This window comes from Salvelinus namaycush, chromosome 26 (assembly GCF_016432855.1).
Source record: "Salvelinus namaycush isolate Seneca chromosome 26, SaNama_1.0, whole genome shotgun sequence".
Classification (NCBI taxonomy): domain Eukaryota; kingdom Metazoa; phylum Chordata; class Actinopteri; order Salmoniformes; family Salmonidae; genus Salvelinus; species Salvelinus namaycush.
The window spans coordinates 20,901,146-20,921,941 of record NC_052332.1 but is presented as its reverse complement, the minus strand read 5'-3'; the positions used below and the strand labels follow the sequence as shown (position 1 = coordinate 20,921,941).

At 41.7% G+C, this 20,796-nt stretch overlaps 1 protein-coding gene across 1 annotated transcript in view; it reads left to right on the top strand.

The window, feature by feature from the left end:
* LOC120020998 (astrotactin-2-like) overlaps nucleotides 1-20,796 on the top strand; it is a 521,153-nt gene that overhangs the window by 307,943 nt on the left and 192,414 nt on the right. The window contains exons 14-15 of the mRNA XM_038964662.1: nucleotides 16,717-16,883; nucleotides 17,512-17,700. Coding sequence (XP_038820590.1) covers nucleotides 16,717-16,883; nucleotides 17,512-17,700 — 356 coding nt within the window. The remainder of the gene's footprint in view (nucleotides 1-16,716; nucleotides 16,884-17,511; nucleotides 17,701-20,796) is intronic.

Sequence of the window (20,796 nt, the reverse complement as noted above, 5' to 3'; positions counted from 1 at the left end):
AACCTGTCTTCAATGACAATCCATCAAGCCACTATGAGGTCTACCTGTGTTGATTCTAAGCTTCCTGGAGCAACCGGAAGTGATAAAATCACCCTAAAAGTGTTTTGCCATACCCAACCAGCAGTTTGTGATATATAGTGCATTCAACCCTGTGTAAATCAGTCAGTTCTTAACGTATAGACTTAAAACTCAGGATTCTGTAAAAGCATACCCCGATCAGGATAGGTATTTACTTATAGCTTCCTGTGCCAACCGGAAGTGCCTTAAAATGGGGTCATAGGTGCTGTTTCAAAGGGTTAAAAAAGTCAGATCTTTCCAAAACTTTAAGTGTGTGATTAGGCAACCTTCATGAACTGTAAATCAGTCATTTCTCTAAACAGATGTCAAAGAAAAGCTCACACACACACACACAAGTCCAAACTGTTCGGGCACCTGGTATTTTTTTGGGGTTACCAGGTGCCATGTTTCAAGATGGTTGCAATTGCGTTTAGGGAGCATCCAGACCTCCATACCCGCTCTGGGAGCACTATTCTACGGCCAAAAATCAATGGGGGCTGGCCTGAGTGTTTTATGGAGGTTTTCACAAAAACTCAGAAAATATTCTGTTTTTTTTCTGGAAAATATTTTATGTTTTTTCTTCTCGAGTCAATGGGGTACGGCCTGAGTGATTTATGGAGGTTTCCAAACAAAGTCAAAAAATATTCTATGTTTCATGTTTTGGGTTACCAGGCGTCATTTTTCAAAACGGTTTTAAATGCTTTTAGGTGTCATCCAGACGTCCATGGGAGCACTATACTACGGCCCCAAATCAATGGGTGCTGGCCTGAGTGATTTATGGAGGTTTGGGGGGTGATACGTTTTTTCTAATTTATTCACATTTTTGACTTCGTATTAAATCAGATTGCAAATGCACAAAACATATTCCTTAAGTACAAGTAAACATTTATAAAAAATGATGATAGTAAAATGTGACTAAAGTATTTTCATACAGTTCTTATTACATGTGTAATTGACGTAAAAATCGAAAGAATTTCAAAAAACGGTCCAGAAAGCACTTTTTTAAATGGAATATATGTTTTTTCCACATTTTTAACATTTTTGACTTTTAACTTTTGACTTCCTATGAAATCACATTCCAAATGGACAAAACATATTCCTTAAGTCCAAATAAAAATGTCCAAAAAATTATGTTAATAAAATTTGACAAAAGTATTTTCATACAGTTCTTACACATGTGTAATTGACATAAAAATTGAAAGAATTTGGAAAAACGGTCCAGAAAGCACTTTTTTAAAGGGGGTGATACGTTTTTTCCAAATTTTTGACATTTTTGACTTTTGACTTTAGACTTCCTATGAATTCACATTCCAAATGCACAAAACATATTTCTTAAGTACAAATAAAAATTTCAAAAAAATTATGTTAATAAAATTTGACAAAAGTATTTTCATACAGTTCTTACACATGTGTAATTGACATAAAACTCGAAAGAATTTCGAAAAACGGTCCAGAAAGCACTTTTTTTAAGGGGGTGATACGTTTTTTCCAAATTTTTGACATTTTTGACTTTTGACTTTTGACTTCCTATGAAATCACATTCCAAATGCACAAAACATATACCTTAAGTTCAAATAAAATTTCAAAAAAAATTATGTTAATAAAATTTGAAAAAAGTATTTTCATATAGTTCTTACACATGTGTAATTGACATAAAACTCGAAAGAATTTCGAAAAACGGTCCAGAAAGCACTTTTTTAAGGGGGTGATAAGTTTTTGCCAAAACTTTCAAAATCTCAAAATTTTAATCTTGGGTCTTGACTTGCGTTACAAAAGGCCTATGAAAAATTTAGATAGAACACAGTCGCCCACTATAGGAATTTTGGAGTGTTACACAGCTCATTTACAGCATGGCATTTGCCATCAACTTTGGATGAAACACCGCCAGAAATAGTGTATTTGTCCATCGTGTATATGCTGCGCCCGGTGCCAATAACTTGCCATGTTATTTTGTACAATTGGGGGGGGACTTCCCTTACAATGTGGAGCACACTATGGAAGTCAAGAATTAAATAATTAGTTCTGAGCAAGTAGCAAATCTGTGCTCTGTTGCCCTACTTAGTATTATATTGAAGAGACGTCTGGGGGAAAACATTGCACCTCCCCCTCACCATGAGCGGTGTATTTTTCCTCATCCCCCTATCACCGCTTGTCCCTGTGGTCCAGCGTTCTGGAAATATGCACATCACCACTTTTCCTGTCCCACTGAACAGCTCAACTCACTATCATACATTTCAATGGTTAAATTTCCTTCAAATGCCTTTTCATAATTCACTCCTCATTTCCCTGTGGTTATGGTGGTTAAACGGTGGGATCGACCGTGTCATTTATCGTACCAGGGGGAACGCTTTTTAGGGGAGACAGTCTGCGTGAAGCGTTTACATTAGTCCTTTCTGCAATGTCACTGAGGCTGGAATTAAATCAAACCCCCACTGTCTGAAAATAGCATTGCTCCTACTTGTTTTTGAAACTAAACGTAAGTCATATTTTGACCCACAGTTTTTGGTAACCTCCAGACATTGATTGAATTCCAAACAGTCATGCTCCGTGGCAAACATACTTTGATTCTGGGTGATGTCCTTAATATTAACTTAGGTCATGTTCTCTCCCGTCTGGAAGAAACACATATTGGTGTTCGCTGGGCTCAAATGGCAGAGATAAGCCTTTAGGCCGACTTTTATTAAAGTTTTTCAAGTTGACGTGTATTGTCTGAAAGTCGATCATTGTGATGTATAGTGGCCATAACTCCATAATAGGCCAAAAGGCCTATTATTTTTGCTTGGGTTAGTAGTGGAGGCGTTCAAAAACAAAATATTTTCAACTATTTTGAATACAATAAGGTACTGCATTGTCACAATTGAACTTTCTATTATCGTAAATATCAGGCTTTTGAAAAAAGAAGTCCACACATAATACACCCTCCCCGTTCCTTGAAATAACAGCAATACCACCTCTGTCTATGTAAAAGCATTGATTATTCAGGCGTCGCATGCAGTAAGAGGGACAATTGAATCAGTGCTTTTGTTTGATGTCATAATCACAGTATAATCTAGGAGTCAAGGCAGATCTGCCATCCACTGTTGGGCTGTGTTTTATGTCTTCACTGATAAGATCGTGTCAGGGTTAAAAAAGAGGAGCAATTCAATTTGGCTCAGTCACAGCCCGACTGCACATTAAACCGGTGGGAAAAGTATTAAATCCAGAGACTATTCCTGACTGGCAGAGCTTTGCTGAGTTAGATATTAGGGCTGGGAATTGCCAGGGACTTCACGAAATGATATTATCACATACTGTGGTGCTGATACGATATGTATTGCAATTCTCACAAATATATGTATTGCAATAGGATACTGTGATTTGATGTTACAAACATATTGCTCTGTACAGTACACTGACTGTACAAAACATTATGAGCACCTGCTCTTTCCTGTTCTTTGTTGGCTCACTATTGAAAAGAAGATGTAGAACAAGTTATAATTTTGGGACAAGTTTAGATGGAGGGAGAATAACAATGTGTCTTATTGAATTGAGCTCTAGCCACACTTTCTCTCTTGTCCTTTTTCTCTCTGTTCTGTGAGTCTGTGAGTGTGTGTGAGGCATTGGTACTTGACCGTTTGTTCTTTAAAATTTGAAGAGAAGTCATGGACAAATACAATGAATATTTAATTTCAGAAAAAGGCTCAGCAGTTTTTTAATTAAGAAACCTTACAGGTTGTTCCAAGGCTCTGGAACTTCCTCCCTCCATCTTTCAGTCCCTCCTAAAGCCTCACCTCTTCACCTTGGCCTACCACCAAGCCCCCCCCCCCCCCCCATCTCACACACACATCATCTGCTCGCTCACTCATAATGTACAGTGACAGATCACACTCTTTTCCCTTCTTTAAGCCCATCCCCCATTCTCTTTGTTTCATGTTTTGGTTTCTTCCTGCTGTTATTCTGGCATTGACTTGTTTTAATCTCTGTTTTTTGTTTAGTTTCTTCAATAAAGCGACTTTGGGGTCATTGAAAATATATTAATGTATTATTAATATTAAACACAGCGGTGTCATTTCACTTTGAAGATTAAGCATTGGAGGAATTAAAATGGACAACGTAACAGCTGGAAGAGACTTCATATTTCTCTGAGGGGATCGTCAGTCCTCAGTGTTTTGGCACTCGTGGAATAAAGCTGTTCCATCACTCTAATTTCCGATCCATGGGAGAAATAACAAAGCTATGGGCATACATCTCTGTCAGCTCCAAATCGAATCAAGCTGTCAGATAGATACACATTTGGACATTATCACCAGACGATATGATTTACCATGTATCGTTCTCAAAGTGTATTCTACCTGGTGTATATGTTACTTTAAAACCCTACTACATATTAATTACTTATCAACCCACTAGTTCTCTTCTGTGTTTCCTCTTTCTCCCCATCATTGCTAATTCCCTGTTTTTCCATCCAGCTCATTTCTCACCATATGGCGGTCTCTGGTGTATGATGACACATGGGGGTCAACGACTGCAATCGCCTCCTTGACTATTACCTCATCCACTGAATAGATATGCCAGGCGCTAAGATTAATTACAACAATTTAACATTTGAATGTGTATGTCAGCCGAGGCCCCAGTCATTAAGGAAAAGGATCTCAGTAAATTGCACGGAAACTGATTAAAACTTGGGGTGTTGAAAGGTGATTAGAACAAACTAACAAACTAATAACTAATAGCTTCCAGTCACATGAGGTGGTGAATTTAGCCTCTGAGGTGTGTGTATGTGTTTGTGTTCTCTAAGTCCCCATATTAGGCTATTGATAGATAAGAATATAACACTGTGCCGTCATTTATGGACCGGCCATTGGGCGTTTACTGTTGCCCTTTAGGAGTGCTGGGTAATTGTTTCACCGTGTTTTATTTGTTTTCTTAATCTGCCTCACCGACACCATCTCCAACGCTGATCAATATCGCAGCCTAACCGGCTCGTAAAACAGCACTTCCAAGGCTCTCCAGTGTAAGTGAGGGAGCTCTCCCTATTCCCCATCTCTCCTTCCCTCCCGCTCCCCCTCCATATCTTTCTACTCCGTCTGAGTACTTCATTTATTCTCCCCTGGTCATTATAAATTCTGATCAGACCCATGTGGCCAATGATAACATCAAGAAGTCTGTATTATCTTTTGTGGAATCTATTATTGTACAAATGCCATTATGACAAGTTCTAAAGGTAAAGATCCAGATTGATACTGTGGATGACAGACACCCATGGGAGAAGTGCAGTATTGATTGGTTTAGCTGCAGTGGATTGTGTGTGTGTGTGTGTGTGTGTGTGTGTGTGTGTGTGTGTGTGTGTGTGTGTGTGTGTGTGTGTGTGTGTGTGTGTGTGTGTGTGTGTGTGTGTGTGTGTGTGTGTGTGTGTGTGTGTGTGTGTGTGTGTGTGTGTGTGTGTGTGTGTGCGTGTGATGTCATTCTACAGTATAGTCTCGTTATCACATGAACACACCACAGCTACAGGGCTATTTTATCTACATTACAAGTCTATCGCTACACACAATATATCATGGCCGGTATGTATTTATCATGGCCGGTATGTATGAGTAATAATCACAATGCTTACAACCGAAAAGGGTTCACCAAAAAGATCAAGTCCACTTCCTGGTAAAAGTAGTGGTTCAAAAATGTCTCACTCTCTGAAATTGAGTGACATGACATATCAATGCTCTATATTGAATGCCATAAATACACTACTCTATACTAAAATCAAATGTAAAATGCCCATTTTTACCAGAGCTGGTCAACCTATGCATCTTTGGTACTTCCTCACATGTTTAGACCGTCGCCCACTTAGCAGCCTTGAGATGTCGGTGAAAGGGCAATGTCACACTCTGTATGCTATCCCACAATCCCCTGGGGTGACACGCCACTCTGGCCTCTGGGACATCTGGCCGTCTGTCAGCTGGTATTATGTCTGACATCAACATCACTCTCCTGTTATGGCTGCCCGTCATCCAAACAAGATAAACCCCAGATACGTCCTAACAACAACAACAATAGCAACAGCAGCCACTACGATCACAGAGCAGAGATGTCACCGGGTTGTTTAGATTTTCATCAAATAAGAGGGATTTGGGGGGTTTGCATGTGGTAATACAAACATTCAGTGTGTTGAAGATTTGAAAATGATTTGTATTTGTGATTGTGTGCAGTAGGTGTTGGATCAGATTGGTTTTTGATTACATGAAAGGATGGTGGTCCTGCCAACTTCACATAAGATAGCAGGCAAAACCTATTGTTGTATTGGTTTTTGTTATGTAATGGCCACATCATGATTATAGTGTAGGCCTACACTATGAAGAGGTGCAATTGGCAGTGAATTAAATTGTGTCTGAAACGACTACTACATTTAGGATTAATTTATTTCTGAAAGCTTTTGAGCAGTTGGATTGTGCCATTTTATCACTAAAACATCAGGGACTGTCTGGTACTACCACTGTGTGATAGTAACACTGTCAGGTTATCACAACACTAGCTCCCTAATCTGTTCTCTGCTCCAGCAGAGCTTTTAGATCACTCTACTAATCTAGAGTAAACACACACCATAGGCCTCAAGTCATTATAAATAAGTCACTTTTTATCAGGCCATTTAAAAAAAACGAATCTAAATACAACCGTTTGTCTAAATACAACCGTTTGCTCATTTGAAAAGTTTTTGGAGGAGCTGTATGCACTTATACTGCGTACTTGCGCTGTAAACAATATGCCTTTTCCGAGTGAGAGTGAGTCTCGGGTGAAGTTTATCCATGTGGTTGAGACTTATTTGGAGAGCTCGGCTCCGCATGCTTTCCCTGATTTGCCAAACACTTCATCAGGGATGCAAACTAGTCGGATTTGGGCGACATTCGCCGTTTTGAATCCAAAATAGGTGACCTACGTGATTCGTGCAGATCCGATGAGAACAGTTTGGTGGTGGGTGGGGGTCGGATCACTACTGGCTGTAAGTGATCGAGTGATGCGCGTTTGCAGCAATACTGTCTGTATCCAAGGCTCAGCCAATCGTTTACATTACAACAGAATACAGCGCAGCACCCGACTGAAGAAAGACGAGACAACCAGTTACTAGTTCTCTGGAAAGGCAGCTTGTCAGTTACAGCAGCGCGTCCCCTGAACGATAACGAAAAGGTAAGGTTAGGTGAGAAGGCTGACCACGGAGACCGGGGTGAGACGGTGATGAAGCGTACTTCATGAGCTGTGTTGATAATTGGATATGGAGAAGGGTGAGCCGGTCAAGGATCGATTCAGACAAGGTGATAAATTGTATGACAAGCGACAGTTTAATTATGAGTAAAGATATCTGGTACAAGCGTATACGGTCTCGTTCCTTCGGCTCATAGAGAACCTCCAGAAAAAGCCCAGATAACAGAGTGCATAGACATTTTATACACCACAGAAAGTAGGTTGAGTCTGGAAGTTCTGGTCCTTTGGTTGGTTCTGGACAGGTTGTTGTCTTCTCAGATTGGTCCTGATGAGCTGGGCGTCATCCTTCTGAGTCTTATAGCAAAAGTTCTTTGTTACCAAATGTTCAGCTAAAACAGGAGATTTTGTGTGTGCGTAGTCAGCCCCCTGTCCTTGGGTATGCGTGTGTGTGTCTTATTATCTCGTGAAATGCAGACCCAAGCACTCTTTTGATCAAGGCCTTTCCTGCCTTATCAGTGTTTATGAAAGGTCTGTGCCAGCCATCTGTCTTTGGGTGTGTGTGTGGTTCTCTGTATCTGTTTATGAGTGTGTGAGAAACCCTGCTTAGAAAGAAGTTAGTTATAACAATGTAATAGCAATATGCTTGTGTTATTTTAAATGGTATTTATTACAAATCCCCCTCTTCACGTCTCATAAGAGACGTGACAAAAGCTAGGACAAAAGCTATAAATGGCAAAATTAGAGTAAACTTTATCAGAAGATAAAGTTTTGATTCCCTCTCTTCACGTCTCAAAAGAGACGTGACATAAAAAGCTAGATCATGTTAAACCCTCAGGTCCATCCCTCTATACAACCTGTACCAGGTGGGCTCGTCGCCACCCGGGAACTTCAAACCTTCACAACAGGGAGGACAAACATCACTTTTTATTCATTCGACAACATCAACTACAGCGAACCAAGGGTCCTCCTCTGTCAGGCCCACTCTCCTGCGAAAGCTTGATTTCGTATCAGCCTCTCCAACTGGAGCATCAAGCAGCGGCATCATACCATAGGCCCTTTCCACATCTGTAAAAGACTTCTTCAAACAAGGTATGATACAGGCATTACGGAACATGTGCATATTAAAAACAACAACTTAGGGTCAGAAATCCAGTAATCATCACCGCAGTGTACTTACCAAACCAACCACCCAGCCAGGGGAACAGTCCACTCTCCTCCACACCTGCAAGACCCCCCACCTCCACCGATAACCTTGCCAACCCACTCAGAGCTTTTGAAATGCTCCCATCCGGACTAGTATTGTTAGGGACAAACGTCTAACACTGTTCTCCAAACATTTTACATACACCTCCCTGGTCGGCCAGAATCATGTCCAGTGCTAGTCTATTTTGTCTACTGGTTTGAGAGGTAGCATCCAATTGTTCAGCCATCCCTGTAAGTGCTGTGTGGGTGTATTTAACAAATCATTATTAATTATAGTAGATATAATTGACCCAGGCATTTTGTTTAGCATCAACAATAGCTGGGCCAATGATGGGCATCAGATGCCACAGGCCATCATTCCTGTTTAATGTCTGGAATTCGTGGGGGACCCCTATTGGGACCCCCAACAGGTTGGTGTGGATGTTATCTGTACTCTTGGACCAAGGAGCGTCACGTTTCTGCCGTCTCCTGGGTTGGTCCCAAGCCTCTGTCATGTGCAGCTCCCAAAAGTTGGTTAGCTGTAACCTCAATAATAGGCAATGGTGTTTATCAGACTGGCCAAAACACATGTTCCCTGATAATCTCCTTTCAAAATGGGGTCAACCGCCTGGCAGGTCCACACATCCACCATACATCAGCAACACCTCTAGTTAATAGTGACATTAGTGATGCAGGCAGCAGTAGGGAACCTCCCATAGTCTATACCTCTACCTGTACCAGTGTTACAGCTGTAATATCCCCCATATGCCTTAACCCCCCATGGTGTCTTCTGGGGACGGACTTCTGGGAACACAAGACTCAGAGTTTTACACAGGGTTGAATTTGGCTTAAACTTTCCAATATGCACATCCAACCTTCCCCCTTACTTAGGGCAAATGGGTGAGCAGCCAGAATAGGTCTGGCATGTCCACATACGACACAGTCCTTTCTATTAAGTGTTTTGTAGGCCAACCACATATTCTCCCTTCCCTCATAACCAGAATCAGTCCCCAATTGGTCACTATCTGAGATGTCTTTTACATTTATTACCTATACCAGATTGTAGAGCTTAGGTGATGGCGTGGGACTTGGTCTTGAAGTGGTGGAGGAGGCCGGCTGAACCCTGGTCCGTTGGAACTGGTGGTGGTTCTGGCAGTACTGTGATGGTAACATCTCCATCGTATCCTAAACAGACAACTCAGGACCACAAGCAGTCCTGTAAAGCCCCCTCCTCTCCCAGAGAACACATCATCAGCCAGAGATCAAGCAACACTTTCACTTCTATGAACAAACACAGTGAGGAAAGGTCGGGGGCAGGGAATTCTTCATTAAGGAGTTGATCCCCGAACTCTATTAGCAACGGTTCTTCTCCTTAACTCTGTGATCATTCGACAGTGTCAGTGTGTCTCACCCTCCAAGTGCGATATGCCCCCAGATCTAATGAATCACCTTCTCCTTTAATTCACCTGCAATGCATAAAATCTTGGACATACAGGTTTGTTTAACAAACAGTTTCTCATTTGTTCTATCTGATTATATATTTAACTTCTATGCCTATTTTTTAGCTAGAATTTTTAATTTTAAATTAGTTTATTATCCAATAGGCCCCATCCTATCCTAGACCACAATGTACCCCTCCCCCGTTTGATACCTGGCTCTGGCCAGGTATCAACCTTACCTACTCATGACTTAGTACATTATAATATAGAAATCCAATTCTCCCTTGGGCGTACATTCATATCTATTCTTTTCCAATTCTCTGTCAAGTGACTTATCTACTTTAAAATGTATCTGTGCTGCTTATATGTGTTAACCCCCTTCTGTCCTATCTTATTTCACAGCCTACCTTGCTCATTTCCTGGTCCACCCTCCCCACTCTACTCTCAAACCTTCAAGGTCTCAACAGTGCGGGGTAGACCCATCTGTCTGCCTTTTTCTAATAATAGTCAATAACAACTATGTGTTCTTTTGCAATATTAACTAAGTGTCTCACTGTTTTGACTTTATCTATCCCAAATGGATTTAAAAATAACAACATGTCTTATAGTGTCAATCTCTAAAGTCCTTACATAACCTTAATAAACCTATCTCTATCTTCTTATGGCCAAAACAAATGCTAACCATATAAATTCCTTTCTTTACTAATAAGCTCTCTATCACTTTTATTTCCATGCCCTATAGGCTTAAAATATCTCCTGTTCAAACCAATTCAATAACAGCCCATTCAAAACCGTCATAGCCAATGTTTAAAAACAGAATCCTGACTCCTCTGTGGTTAAAACTACAATTATGGTCAAGAGTTATAAACTCTATTATATCAATTTACCTCAAAACTAGTATTCCCAAATGACCACAATTTCATTATTCTCACTACATCCCCCCGTGATTGATCAAGTCACAGGAAAATGCAACGAAAAGAGGTCAAAAAGGTTACACCTACATTCGTGTTCCATACCATATCTAGACATACCAAAAGAACCCTTTATCTTAACAAAGTCCCTTGTCTAAATAAAACTCAGAAAGTAAAACACCTAATATTATCTTGTCTCTCGGAACACGGAAAACCCCTTAACCCAAAACGTTTACCACAAAAACAAAACCTAATAATTATGATAATACCCTTAAATCATTCGTTTTAAATTTCCCCGATGTTTCATGTACTAACCATACAACTGTGATAAACGTACACTGTCCCTTTAAAAACTCTCATGCCAGCCATACCAGGTTGCGAGTCGTTCTTTGTTCCCCATAATGAAAACAGATCACGTTTAGAATACGTTTACTTATTGTTCGAATTCTCTGGTGTTACCTAAACCAAAAACCAATAACTTTCAGCAACTTTTGAAAAGTATCTCAAAGCTATAATGTACACATTTTCCCTCTAAATGACACAACCAATTTTTTCTAGCATAATTTAATACGGCCACACCCGGTGGGGAAAGTACAAATTTTATCCCGTTCCTCCTATAATACTCAATGGTTAAATATATGGATTTGCCAATCATTATCAAATGTTAAATATACAGGTTTAGTACTTTTATCAAATAGATTAGTATAGTTCAAATAAAGATATGCATTTACTAGCGCTCAACCTGTGTTCAGAACGCAGCAACTAGCCAATATAATACCAAAAATGACTGTCTTATTCATGCCTCTAGGCAAAGCATCTAGTTACTCCAACTAAGTTTGGCAGCAAAACTATCGTATAAGTAAAATCAACTTCTCAACTTTCTCCATTCCAAAGTGTAAACTTACCATATACTTCGCTAAATTTATATCGCATGTCAGCCAATCCATAACAATAATATCATTAGTCTGTAAATTTAACCTAAATAAGTTATTAAATGTATTCTCTCTACTCCGAATTGGTTCTAAGTTTTTTCTGTCACCAGCATTCAAACAGGCTCCCCGTTTGCTGGGAGACCGTTGAGTGCTGCAATACTGCCATCTTCTGTCCATTTTCTGTACAGCTCTCCACCCCCATACTATTCTAAGAGTTATGAGTGTGTGAAGGAATATCACAAATAAGGGGCCAGATATCCCTAATCTTGCCCAGGGAGGGAGATATCCCTCTAACTGGGAGAGGTTCCTTTTTCAGGGGAGGCGAAGTTTGATGCCGCATCACCTGAGTCAGGAGTGTCTTAATTTGGAATCGAATTTAGGCCGCTCAAATCGGCTCTGACTTCTGTAAGGAATTGGAGCTAGAGTGCAATGTGTGAGGTGGTGCCAAGGTGCGCCTGATTTACCTTTGACCTGAACTGAGTGTGAAGTAACCTCCTTCACTTCGTACAGTTCAGTCCACCTGGGTTCCAGCCACTTTCTCTTGTGGACTTTAACCCCCACCCAGTCACCATTTTACATTCAGTAGTGGCGTGCCTCCTGGCAGCTCCCCCTCTTGGACCTTGCGAACCTGGGTAGAGAGTGCTACAGAGAGTTCCGTCAGTTTCCTTACATAATCAGTCATACCTATCTGGTGTACATCAAGAGCGGGCATATGACCTCCCTCTCTTGGTGGTCCTTTCCTTCTTAAACAAATGACTTTTATTCTTTTCTACCTCCCTGTCTCTAGCCTCCTGCACTGCCTCTCTCAGTCCACCTTCCATCGTACTCAATTGGACCCTGCTTGGTGGTCCCCCTCCTAGATAACCTGCCTGTGTCCACTTCAACTTCAACCCTTCCCAAACCTTCTTTATCGACTTCCACTGTTCTTTTCCCCCTGACCTGTCCTGTATTTTCTGATCTAGAAAATCATTGAATTTTAGCTTTGGAGTGTTTGGGGTCGTCATTTTTGCTATTTAAATGCAGTGGTATTTAATACAGAGTAATTTTCGGTAATGTGTGTGCGTAGATCAGTATATATGTGTGACTATCCGACTGTACTTAGCCCGTCACTGGATAAAATCCAGCAATGTATCCCTGGAGATATGTACTCTGCCTTAACTCAGAGCTCCTCCCTCGTACACTCGGAATTTAATTTTTCTATGTATCGTTTGTTTATCAGGCGTTGTGGAACGTGCAAAATTTCTCAGTCCTAATAATATTCTTTCTCAGTTTAAACCAACACCAATAATTTTTTACATGTATACATTAAACATTTAAATTTTTTCCCCCTATGAACATTACCCTTTAGACGTTGAACACTTAGACTTTAGACATTGGAAACATTACACTTAAACATTGAACATTTTTCAACCTGGCGCCTACAAACACAAATAGACTATTCTTCACCGGACAATCGCCCGGACTATTGAATAAGTCTAGCCTACTCCTCACCGGACACAAGCCGGACCATATTAATAGGTCTTGACAAACTTTACCCCACTCGTCACCGGTCACAGCCGGACTATATGAATGGGGATGGAACAAGCCTATCCTTCACCGGCTGAATAGCCGGACTATTGAATAGTGCCTATCCCAATTTTAAGCCTACCCTTCACCGACTGAATAGCCGGACTATTGAATAGTGCTTACTATATTCCTCACCGGTCACAAGCCGGACTATACGAATAGATCTTTTTATCACATTAAGCCTATTCCTCACCGGTCACAAGCCGGACTATATAATAGCGCTTTTAACACAAATTAAGCCTATTCCTCACCGGTCACAAGCCGGACTATATAATAGCGCTTAAGACTTACAAATTATTCCCACATATGTTCACTTCACTGTCGTTCACATGTCATCTATGCTCATAAATTTAAACAAGAATTCTTACCCAGACTCGGTACCACTGATCGAAATTTGGAAGAACTATACGACAATATGCAAAGTTTGATTTAACAGGTCTTGCTTACCTTGTTTATGGTCGACCAGAAGATCAGTTTCCCGAGTTGAGCAGAACTGTTGTCCTCCCCCCCAAAAGATTTCACCTGTCCTCCGTGAACCGTCCTTTCACCAACTCGCCCTCTCCCACCCAAATCAACCACTCTGGACCGGGTCTCTAGACAACCATCCTCTGCTACCAAGTTTCTGTTGATAATTGGATATGGAGAAGGGTGAGCCGGTCAAGGATCGATTCAGACAAGGTGATAAATTGTATGACAAGCGACAGTTTAATTATGAGTAAAGATATCTGGTACAAGCGTATACGGTCTCGTTCCTTCGGCTCATAGAGAACCTCCAGAAAAAGCCCAGATAACAGAGTGCATAGACATTTTATACACCACAGAAAGTAGGTTGAGTCTGGAAGTTCTGGTCCTTTGGTTGGTTCTGGACAGGTTGTTGTCTTCTCAGATTGGTCCTGATGAGCTGGGCGTCATCCTTCTGAGTCTTATAGCAAAAGTTCTTTGTTACCAAATGTTCAGCTAAAACAGGAGATTTTGTGTGTGCGTAGTCAGCCCCCTGTCCTTGGGTATGCGTGTGTGTGTCTTATTATCTCGTGAAATGCAGACCCAAGCACTCTTTTGATCAAGGCCTTTCCTGCCTTATCAGTGTTTATGAAAGGTCTGTGCCAGCCATCTGTCTTTGGGTGTGTGTGTGGTTCTCTGTATCTGTTTATGAGTGTGTGAGAAACCCTGCTTAGAAAGAAGTTAGTTATAACAATGTAATAGCAATATGCTTGTGTTATTTTAAATGGTATTTATTACAAATGTAACCAAAAAACTGGCATTTGGAAAGTTTGAGGTGAGGGAGAAAGTTTGGTGGAACAAGTATTAGCATTGTTAAGTATCTTGCTAGATGTATCTTATTCTCCGTTAGCTAGCTAGAGAAATGTTGAGCAACATTAGCCAACTCATCTGAACAAATAATTGAGTTTATGGTCTGAAAATTAGCTTGCTAATAAAGTCAGACGGCTAACGTTAGCTAGTTAGCTCGCTAACGTTACAATATCAGATGAGCTAACATTAACGTTAGTAACCTAACCAATTCGCTATAGTATTCACTGGGTAACGTAAACTCGTACATCGCCTTGGTCCGTACAATTGCCCTTATTTTAGCGCCCCAAAAACGTAATACTTCCAGATCAACTGTAATGTCAATATCATTGTAAAGCACAATTTCTCCCCTTTCCAACATGATCAATTACATGACCTAAACGCTGCCCGTTTCTGCATAATTTAAGCAAGCAATGAGCCCCGTCGGGTCTTTTTAAATATGGCAGGTGGGGAAGCGAAACTAATGTGTGATGGTGAGAAGGAGAGATGTTGTGTGGGAAAATTGCTTTTTTCCCACTCGATCTGTCCAACTTATCACCTTATCGCCTCTAAAATATAAATAAAACACTATAAAGAGTTTATATAATGTGTCATTACATACCTATTTGAAGGTTTGTGTCGAATTTGAATCTGGTTTTTAGGGCGGTGCTAAAGTGATCTTAGAAGTAAACAGCGGCTTTGAGAATGATGATAGCATGCAAAAATGACTAGGTGTCCATTTTGTTTTTAAACGGTGAGAGAAGTGCTACACCTGGTGGAGAGAGATTTTAAGACAGAAATAGTTGCTTTATGCGTGCTGTACGTTACGACATGACACGTCACGATGTAACGGAGGGTCCGTTTTTTTCAACGTTTCTCCAATACTATAGAGCCATTACCATGTCGATCAACGCTTGAATAGAAACCTAGTTCACACTCCCGATTTTGAAGTCAACACAGTCGCTACAGTCCCATTAGTTTTCTTTGTAGCCTCGTTTGAATGTTGCGGTTGTGCACATTTGTACGGAATGGGGTGAGTTTACGTTATACGACTCCTTGCCACTCCTCAAGTTATAACGCGTTAGTTGCTTACTGGACACTGGCAATCTGTGTGAAATGTTAACTAGCTAACGAACTAACCACTATCTGTTAAGTAATGTTTTCCCTCTACAGTAACGTTATGTGGTTAATTTTCAGAATGAGAGAATTAGGTGAAAATTAGGTGTTGCTTGTTAAAGAAGTGGATTCAGGGATCAAGTGTAGCTGGAGCTGGGCCTGGCTTAAGCTGGATGCCACTATAGAGGTGAAAGGAACACCACAGACTTTCCCTCTTTCTCACTTTTGCTGGCACATTGTAGAACAGATGTCCACAGGCAGAAAGTGTACAATGTAATAATGTGCAGTGTAGCCCAACGATAGTTTTTGTTGTCTTGAATTTGACAGTAACACGTGTGTGTGTGTGTGTGTGTGTGAGCGAGGGGTGTTATTTATTTGTTTACTCGTTACGTTATTTTTGCACACATGTAGCCTTGTGTACTTGATCGATGTCTATAGTGGCCACTATAATAGAGCAAAAATATAATAGAGCAAAAATACAATGTCTGTTTGCTTCATTCTATTTCTACTTAAGATGTTTTTTCCCCAAGTGCAATATTTATATGTGTGTGGTCACAAGCATTCTGTTATAAAGGCTGTCGTGGCTAACTGCAATATTAGTGTATTGTTTTTTCTCAAGACTTGAGTGTCATTTGCAGTAAAGTCAAGGCAACAAATAACATTGGATTGCTTTCTTTAATTTTTTTTAGTTAGGTTCACATTAACCACTTTTTATTTGACACACAGAGACTGATCGTGTAGATGATGTTCTTTGTTGTTTTAATTAGTTAAAACCAGCATTTTCCCCTAGCATTTTTGTGTGTGCATGTTTCAGTGGGGGGGGGTGTCACCTTTTTGGACCCTCACCAGTTTGCATCCCTGCTTCATCAGATCCCCACTGACTCTAGAGGGGAACTCTGGGAGATGGAGTTCTTTGTTGTTGTTAATTGGAGCAGACCATCGCTCTGTCTGTCTCCTGGGTCCTGATCTGCATACATATGTTGACCCCTACTTATTCTCTCTCTCTCTGTCTGTCTGTTTCTCTCCCACTACTGTGTCTCTCTCTTGCCCCTCCAGTGTCCCGACGGGCTGCGGCCAATGAAGGACGGCATGGGTTGCTATGACTACTCAAAGGGCACGGACTGCACGGATGGCTTCAACGGTGGCTGTGAGCAGCTGTGTCTCCAACAGCTGGTGCCCCTACCAGACGACCCCACCTCCAGCAACATCCTCATGTTCTGTGGGTGAGTCAGTCAGTGATCGAAATTGAACAGTAAAAGGGTAAAACAGAGCTAAAGTCTTTTACCTAAACAGATGGCCAAAACAACTGTTAGAAACAACTGTTACACAACTCTACTGTAAGATTGATCCTCATTCACAGATCTCAACTGTGGGATTGATCCTCATTTTCACCTCCGCGTTGGCAGAGTACAGTATAGAACGCGGATATGGTATTCTACTATAGGCTAATTCACGAGACTGCCTGTGTGTTTCTGTGCGTTTCATTAGCATTAGGTTTGTGCATCTCAGCCATTTCTGAAGTAGAAAATGCTGAATGTGCAACTCCAACGACAGTTTGTCTTTAATGCAGACAAGTCCGGGTTTAAATGTTTGCTCTGCTTACACAAGGGCTTTCATTTGAAATATTAGACCGCTAAACCATACATACTCCTGCAATCTATTATTTCTATGAGTTGGGTACACTTTCTCTACTGTGTGTGTGTGTGTGTGTGTGTGTGTGTGTGTGTGTGTGTATGCGGGCGTGTGTGTACTGGCGTGTGTGTGCATGTATTACCGTGTGTACAGTACCTGAATGTATACACTATGTTTTTATGCATGTCCATTGACACCTGAATTCCCCTCCCCACTCAGGTGTGTGCAGGAGTACAAGCTGGGGTCAAACGGACGCTCATGTGTTCTCCAGAAAGAGAACTGTGAGGGGCCAAAGTGCCAGAGACAGGATGTCCGCTTTAATGACACCCTGTTTGGGGAGATGCTGCATGGCTACAACAACAAGAGCCAGCAAGTAAACCTGGGACAGGTCTTCCAGATGACCTTCCGGTAAGTTCTCCCCCAGAGGACTATATGTCCTCCATTTCACTGCTGTGTACCACGAGGGATGTAATCCAAGTCATATCACTGCTGTGCTGTACTTTGTGGCATGTGGCTCTGGCTATTGGGATGTACAGAAGTTAGATAGCAGGAGCTTTCCCAAGAGGGTTATGCCAACTGTGCTGCCACTTGGTGAATGTGTTGGGACTATTTTTACCTTTATTTCTACCACTTTGTTTGTAGCTTGGGTTGCATGACAAAGACAAGGCTCAAACAGAAACAGACTGGTTTGTGTGGTAAAGTAACTCTACGGACCCTTTTTGTTAGTTTTTTATTCTCTTGTATGGTTAAAGTCAGAATACACATTTCCAAAACCAATGCATCCAAGTTGGATTCTGGGACATTTGTTCTCATCAGTCCCTGCTCACAAAAATAATCTTAATGAGAACTTGGCGGTTTGAATTCTCGGGACTATTCCAGAGAGAAATCTCAGAGGACGTGTCAACATCATGAAAAAGCAGTGTTTCCTTTTATCAGTGCTGGTGAGTGAGATATCTACACAGTGGAACATCTTATGTGTACCGGCAGCTCTCACATAGCACAGTGCAGCTGGCTGGGGAGGAATCCCCCAGTGCTGTAACAGACAACACTGTTAGCCCTCTCAAAGCCCCAGTGTATGGCTGATAACAAAGACAAATGTTAGGCTGCAGGGGGACGCTGCCATAATCAAAGACAATGAGGCAGGAACTCATACACACACATTAGAGGTCGACCGATTATGATTTTTCAACGCCGATACCGATTATTGGAGGACCAAAAAAGCCGATGCCGGTTAATCGGCCAATTAAAAAATAAAATAATAATATATATATACACTGCTCAAAAAAATAAAGGGAACACTTAAACAACACAATGTAACTCCAAGTCAATCACACTTCTGTGAAATCAAACTGTCCACTTAGGAAGCAACACTGATTGACAATACATTTCACATGCTGTTGTGCAAATGGAATAGACAAAAGGTGGAAATTATAGGCAATTAGCAAGACACCCCCAATATAGGAGTTATTCTGCAGGTGGTGACCACAGACCACTTCTCAGTTCCTATGCTTCCTGGCTGATGTTTTGGTCACTTTTGAATGCTGGCGGTGCTTTCACTCTAGTGGTAGCATGAGACGGAGTCTACAACCCACACAAGTGGCTCAAGTAGTGCAGCTCATCCAGGATGGCACATCAATGCGAGCTGTGGCAAAAAGGTTTGCTGTGTCTGTCAGCGTAGTGTCCAGAGCATGGAGGCGCTACCAGGAGACAGGCCAGTACATCAGGAGACGTGGAGGAGGCCGTAGGAGGGCAACAACCCAGCAGCAGGACCGCTACCTCCGCCTTTGTGCAATGAGGAGCACTGCCAGAGCCCTGCAAAATGACCTCCAGCAGGCCACAAATGTGCATGTGTCAGCATATGGTCTCACAAGGGCTCTGAGGATCTCATCTCGGTACCTAATGGCAGTCAGGCTACCTCTGGCGAGCACATGGAGGGCTGTGCGGCCCCAGAAAGAAATGCCACCCCACACCATGACTGACCCACCGCCAAACCGGTCATGCTGGAGGATGTTGCAGGCAGCAGAACGTTCTCCACGGCGTCTCCAGACTCTGTCACGTCTGTCACATGTGCTCATGTGCTCAGTGTGAACCTGCTTTCATCTGTGAAGAGCACAGGGCGCCTTGGTGTTCTCTGGCAAATGCCAAACGTCCTGCACGGTGTTGGGCTGTAAGCACAAACCCCACCTGTGGACGTCGGGCCCTCATACCACCCTCATGGAGTCTGTTTCTGACCGTTTGAGCAGACACATGCACATTTGTGGCCTGCTGGAGGTCATTTTGCAGGGCTCTGGCAGTGCACCTCCTTGCACAAAGGCGGAGGTAGCGGTCCTGCTGCTGGGTTGTTGGCCTCCTCCACGTCTCCTGATGTACTGGCCTGTCTCCTGGTAGCGCCTCCATGCTCTGGACACTACGCTGACAGACACAGCAAACCTTTTTGCCACAGCTCGCATTGATGTGCCATCCTGGATGAACTGCACTACCTGAGCCACTTGTGTGGGTTGTAGACTCCGTCTCATGCTACCACTAGAGTGAAAGCACCGCCAGCATTCAAAAGTGACCAAAACATCAGCCAGGAAGCATAGGAACTGAGAAGTGGTCTGTGGTCACCACCTGCAGAACCATTCCTTTATTGGGGGAGTCTTTGCTAATTGCCTATAATTTCCACCTTTTGTCTATGCCATTTGCACAACAGCATGTGAAATGTATTGTCAATCAGTGTTGCTTCCTAAGTGGACAGTTTGATTTCACAGAAGTGTGATTGACTTGGAGTTACATTGTGTTGTTTAAGTGTTCCCTTTATTTTTTTGAGCAGTATATATATATATATATATATATAATATTTAAAAATGTGTTTTTATTTATTTGTAATAATGACAATTACAACAATACTGAATGAACACTTTTAGTTTAACTTAATAGAATACATCAATAAAATCAATTTAGCCTCAAATAAATAATGAAACATGTTCAATTTGGTTTAAATAATGCAAAAACTAAGTGTTGGAGAAGAAAGTAAAAATGCAATATGTGCCATGTAAAAAAGCTAACGTTTAAGTTCCTTGCTCAGAACATGAGAACATATGAAAGCTGGTGGTTCCTTTTAACATGAGTCTTCAATATTCCCAGGTAAGAAGTTTTAGGTTGTAGTTATTATAGGAATTATAGGACTATTTCTCTCTACCATTTGTATTTCATATACCTTTGACTATTGGATGTTCTTATAGGCACTATAGTATTGCCAGTGTAACAGTATAGCTTCCGTCCCTCTCCTCGCCCCTACCTGGGCTCGAACCAGGAACACATCGACAACAGCTACCCTCGAAGCATCGTTACCCATCGCTCCACAAAAGCCGCGGCCCTTGCAGAGCAAGGGGAACAACTACTTCAAGGTCTCAGAGCGAGTGACGTCACCGATTGAAACGCTATTAGCACGCACCCCGCTAACTAGCTCGGGAGTTGATAGGCTTGAAGTTATAAACAGCTCAATGCTTGACGCACAAAAGT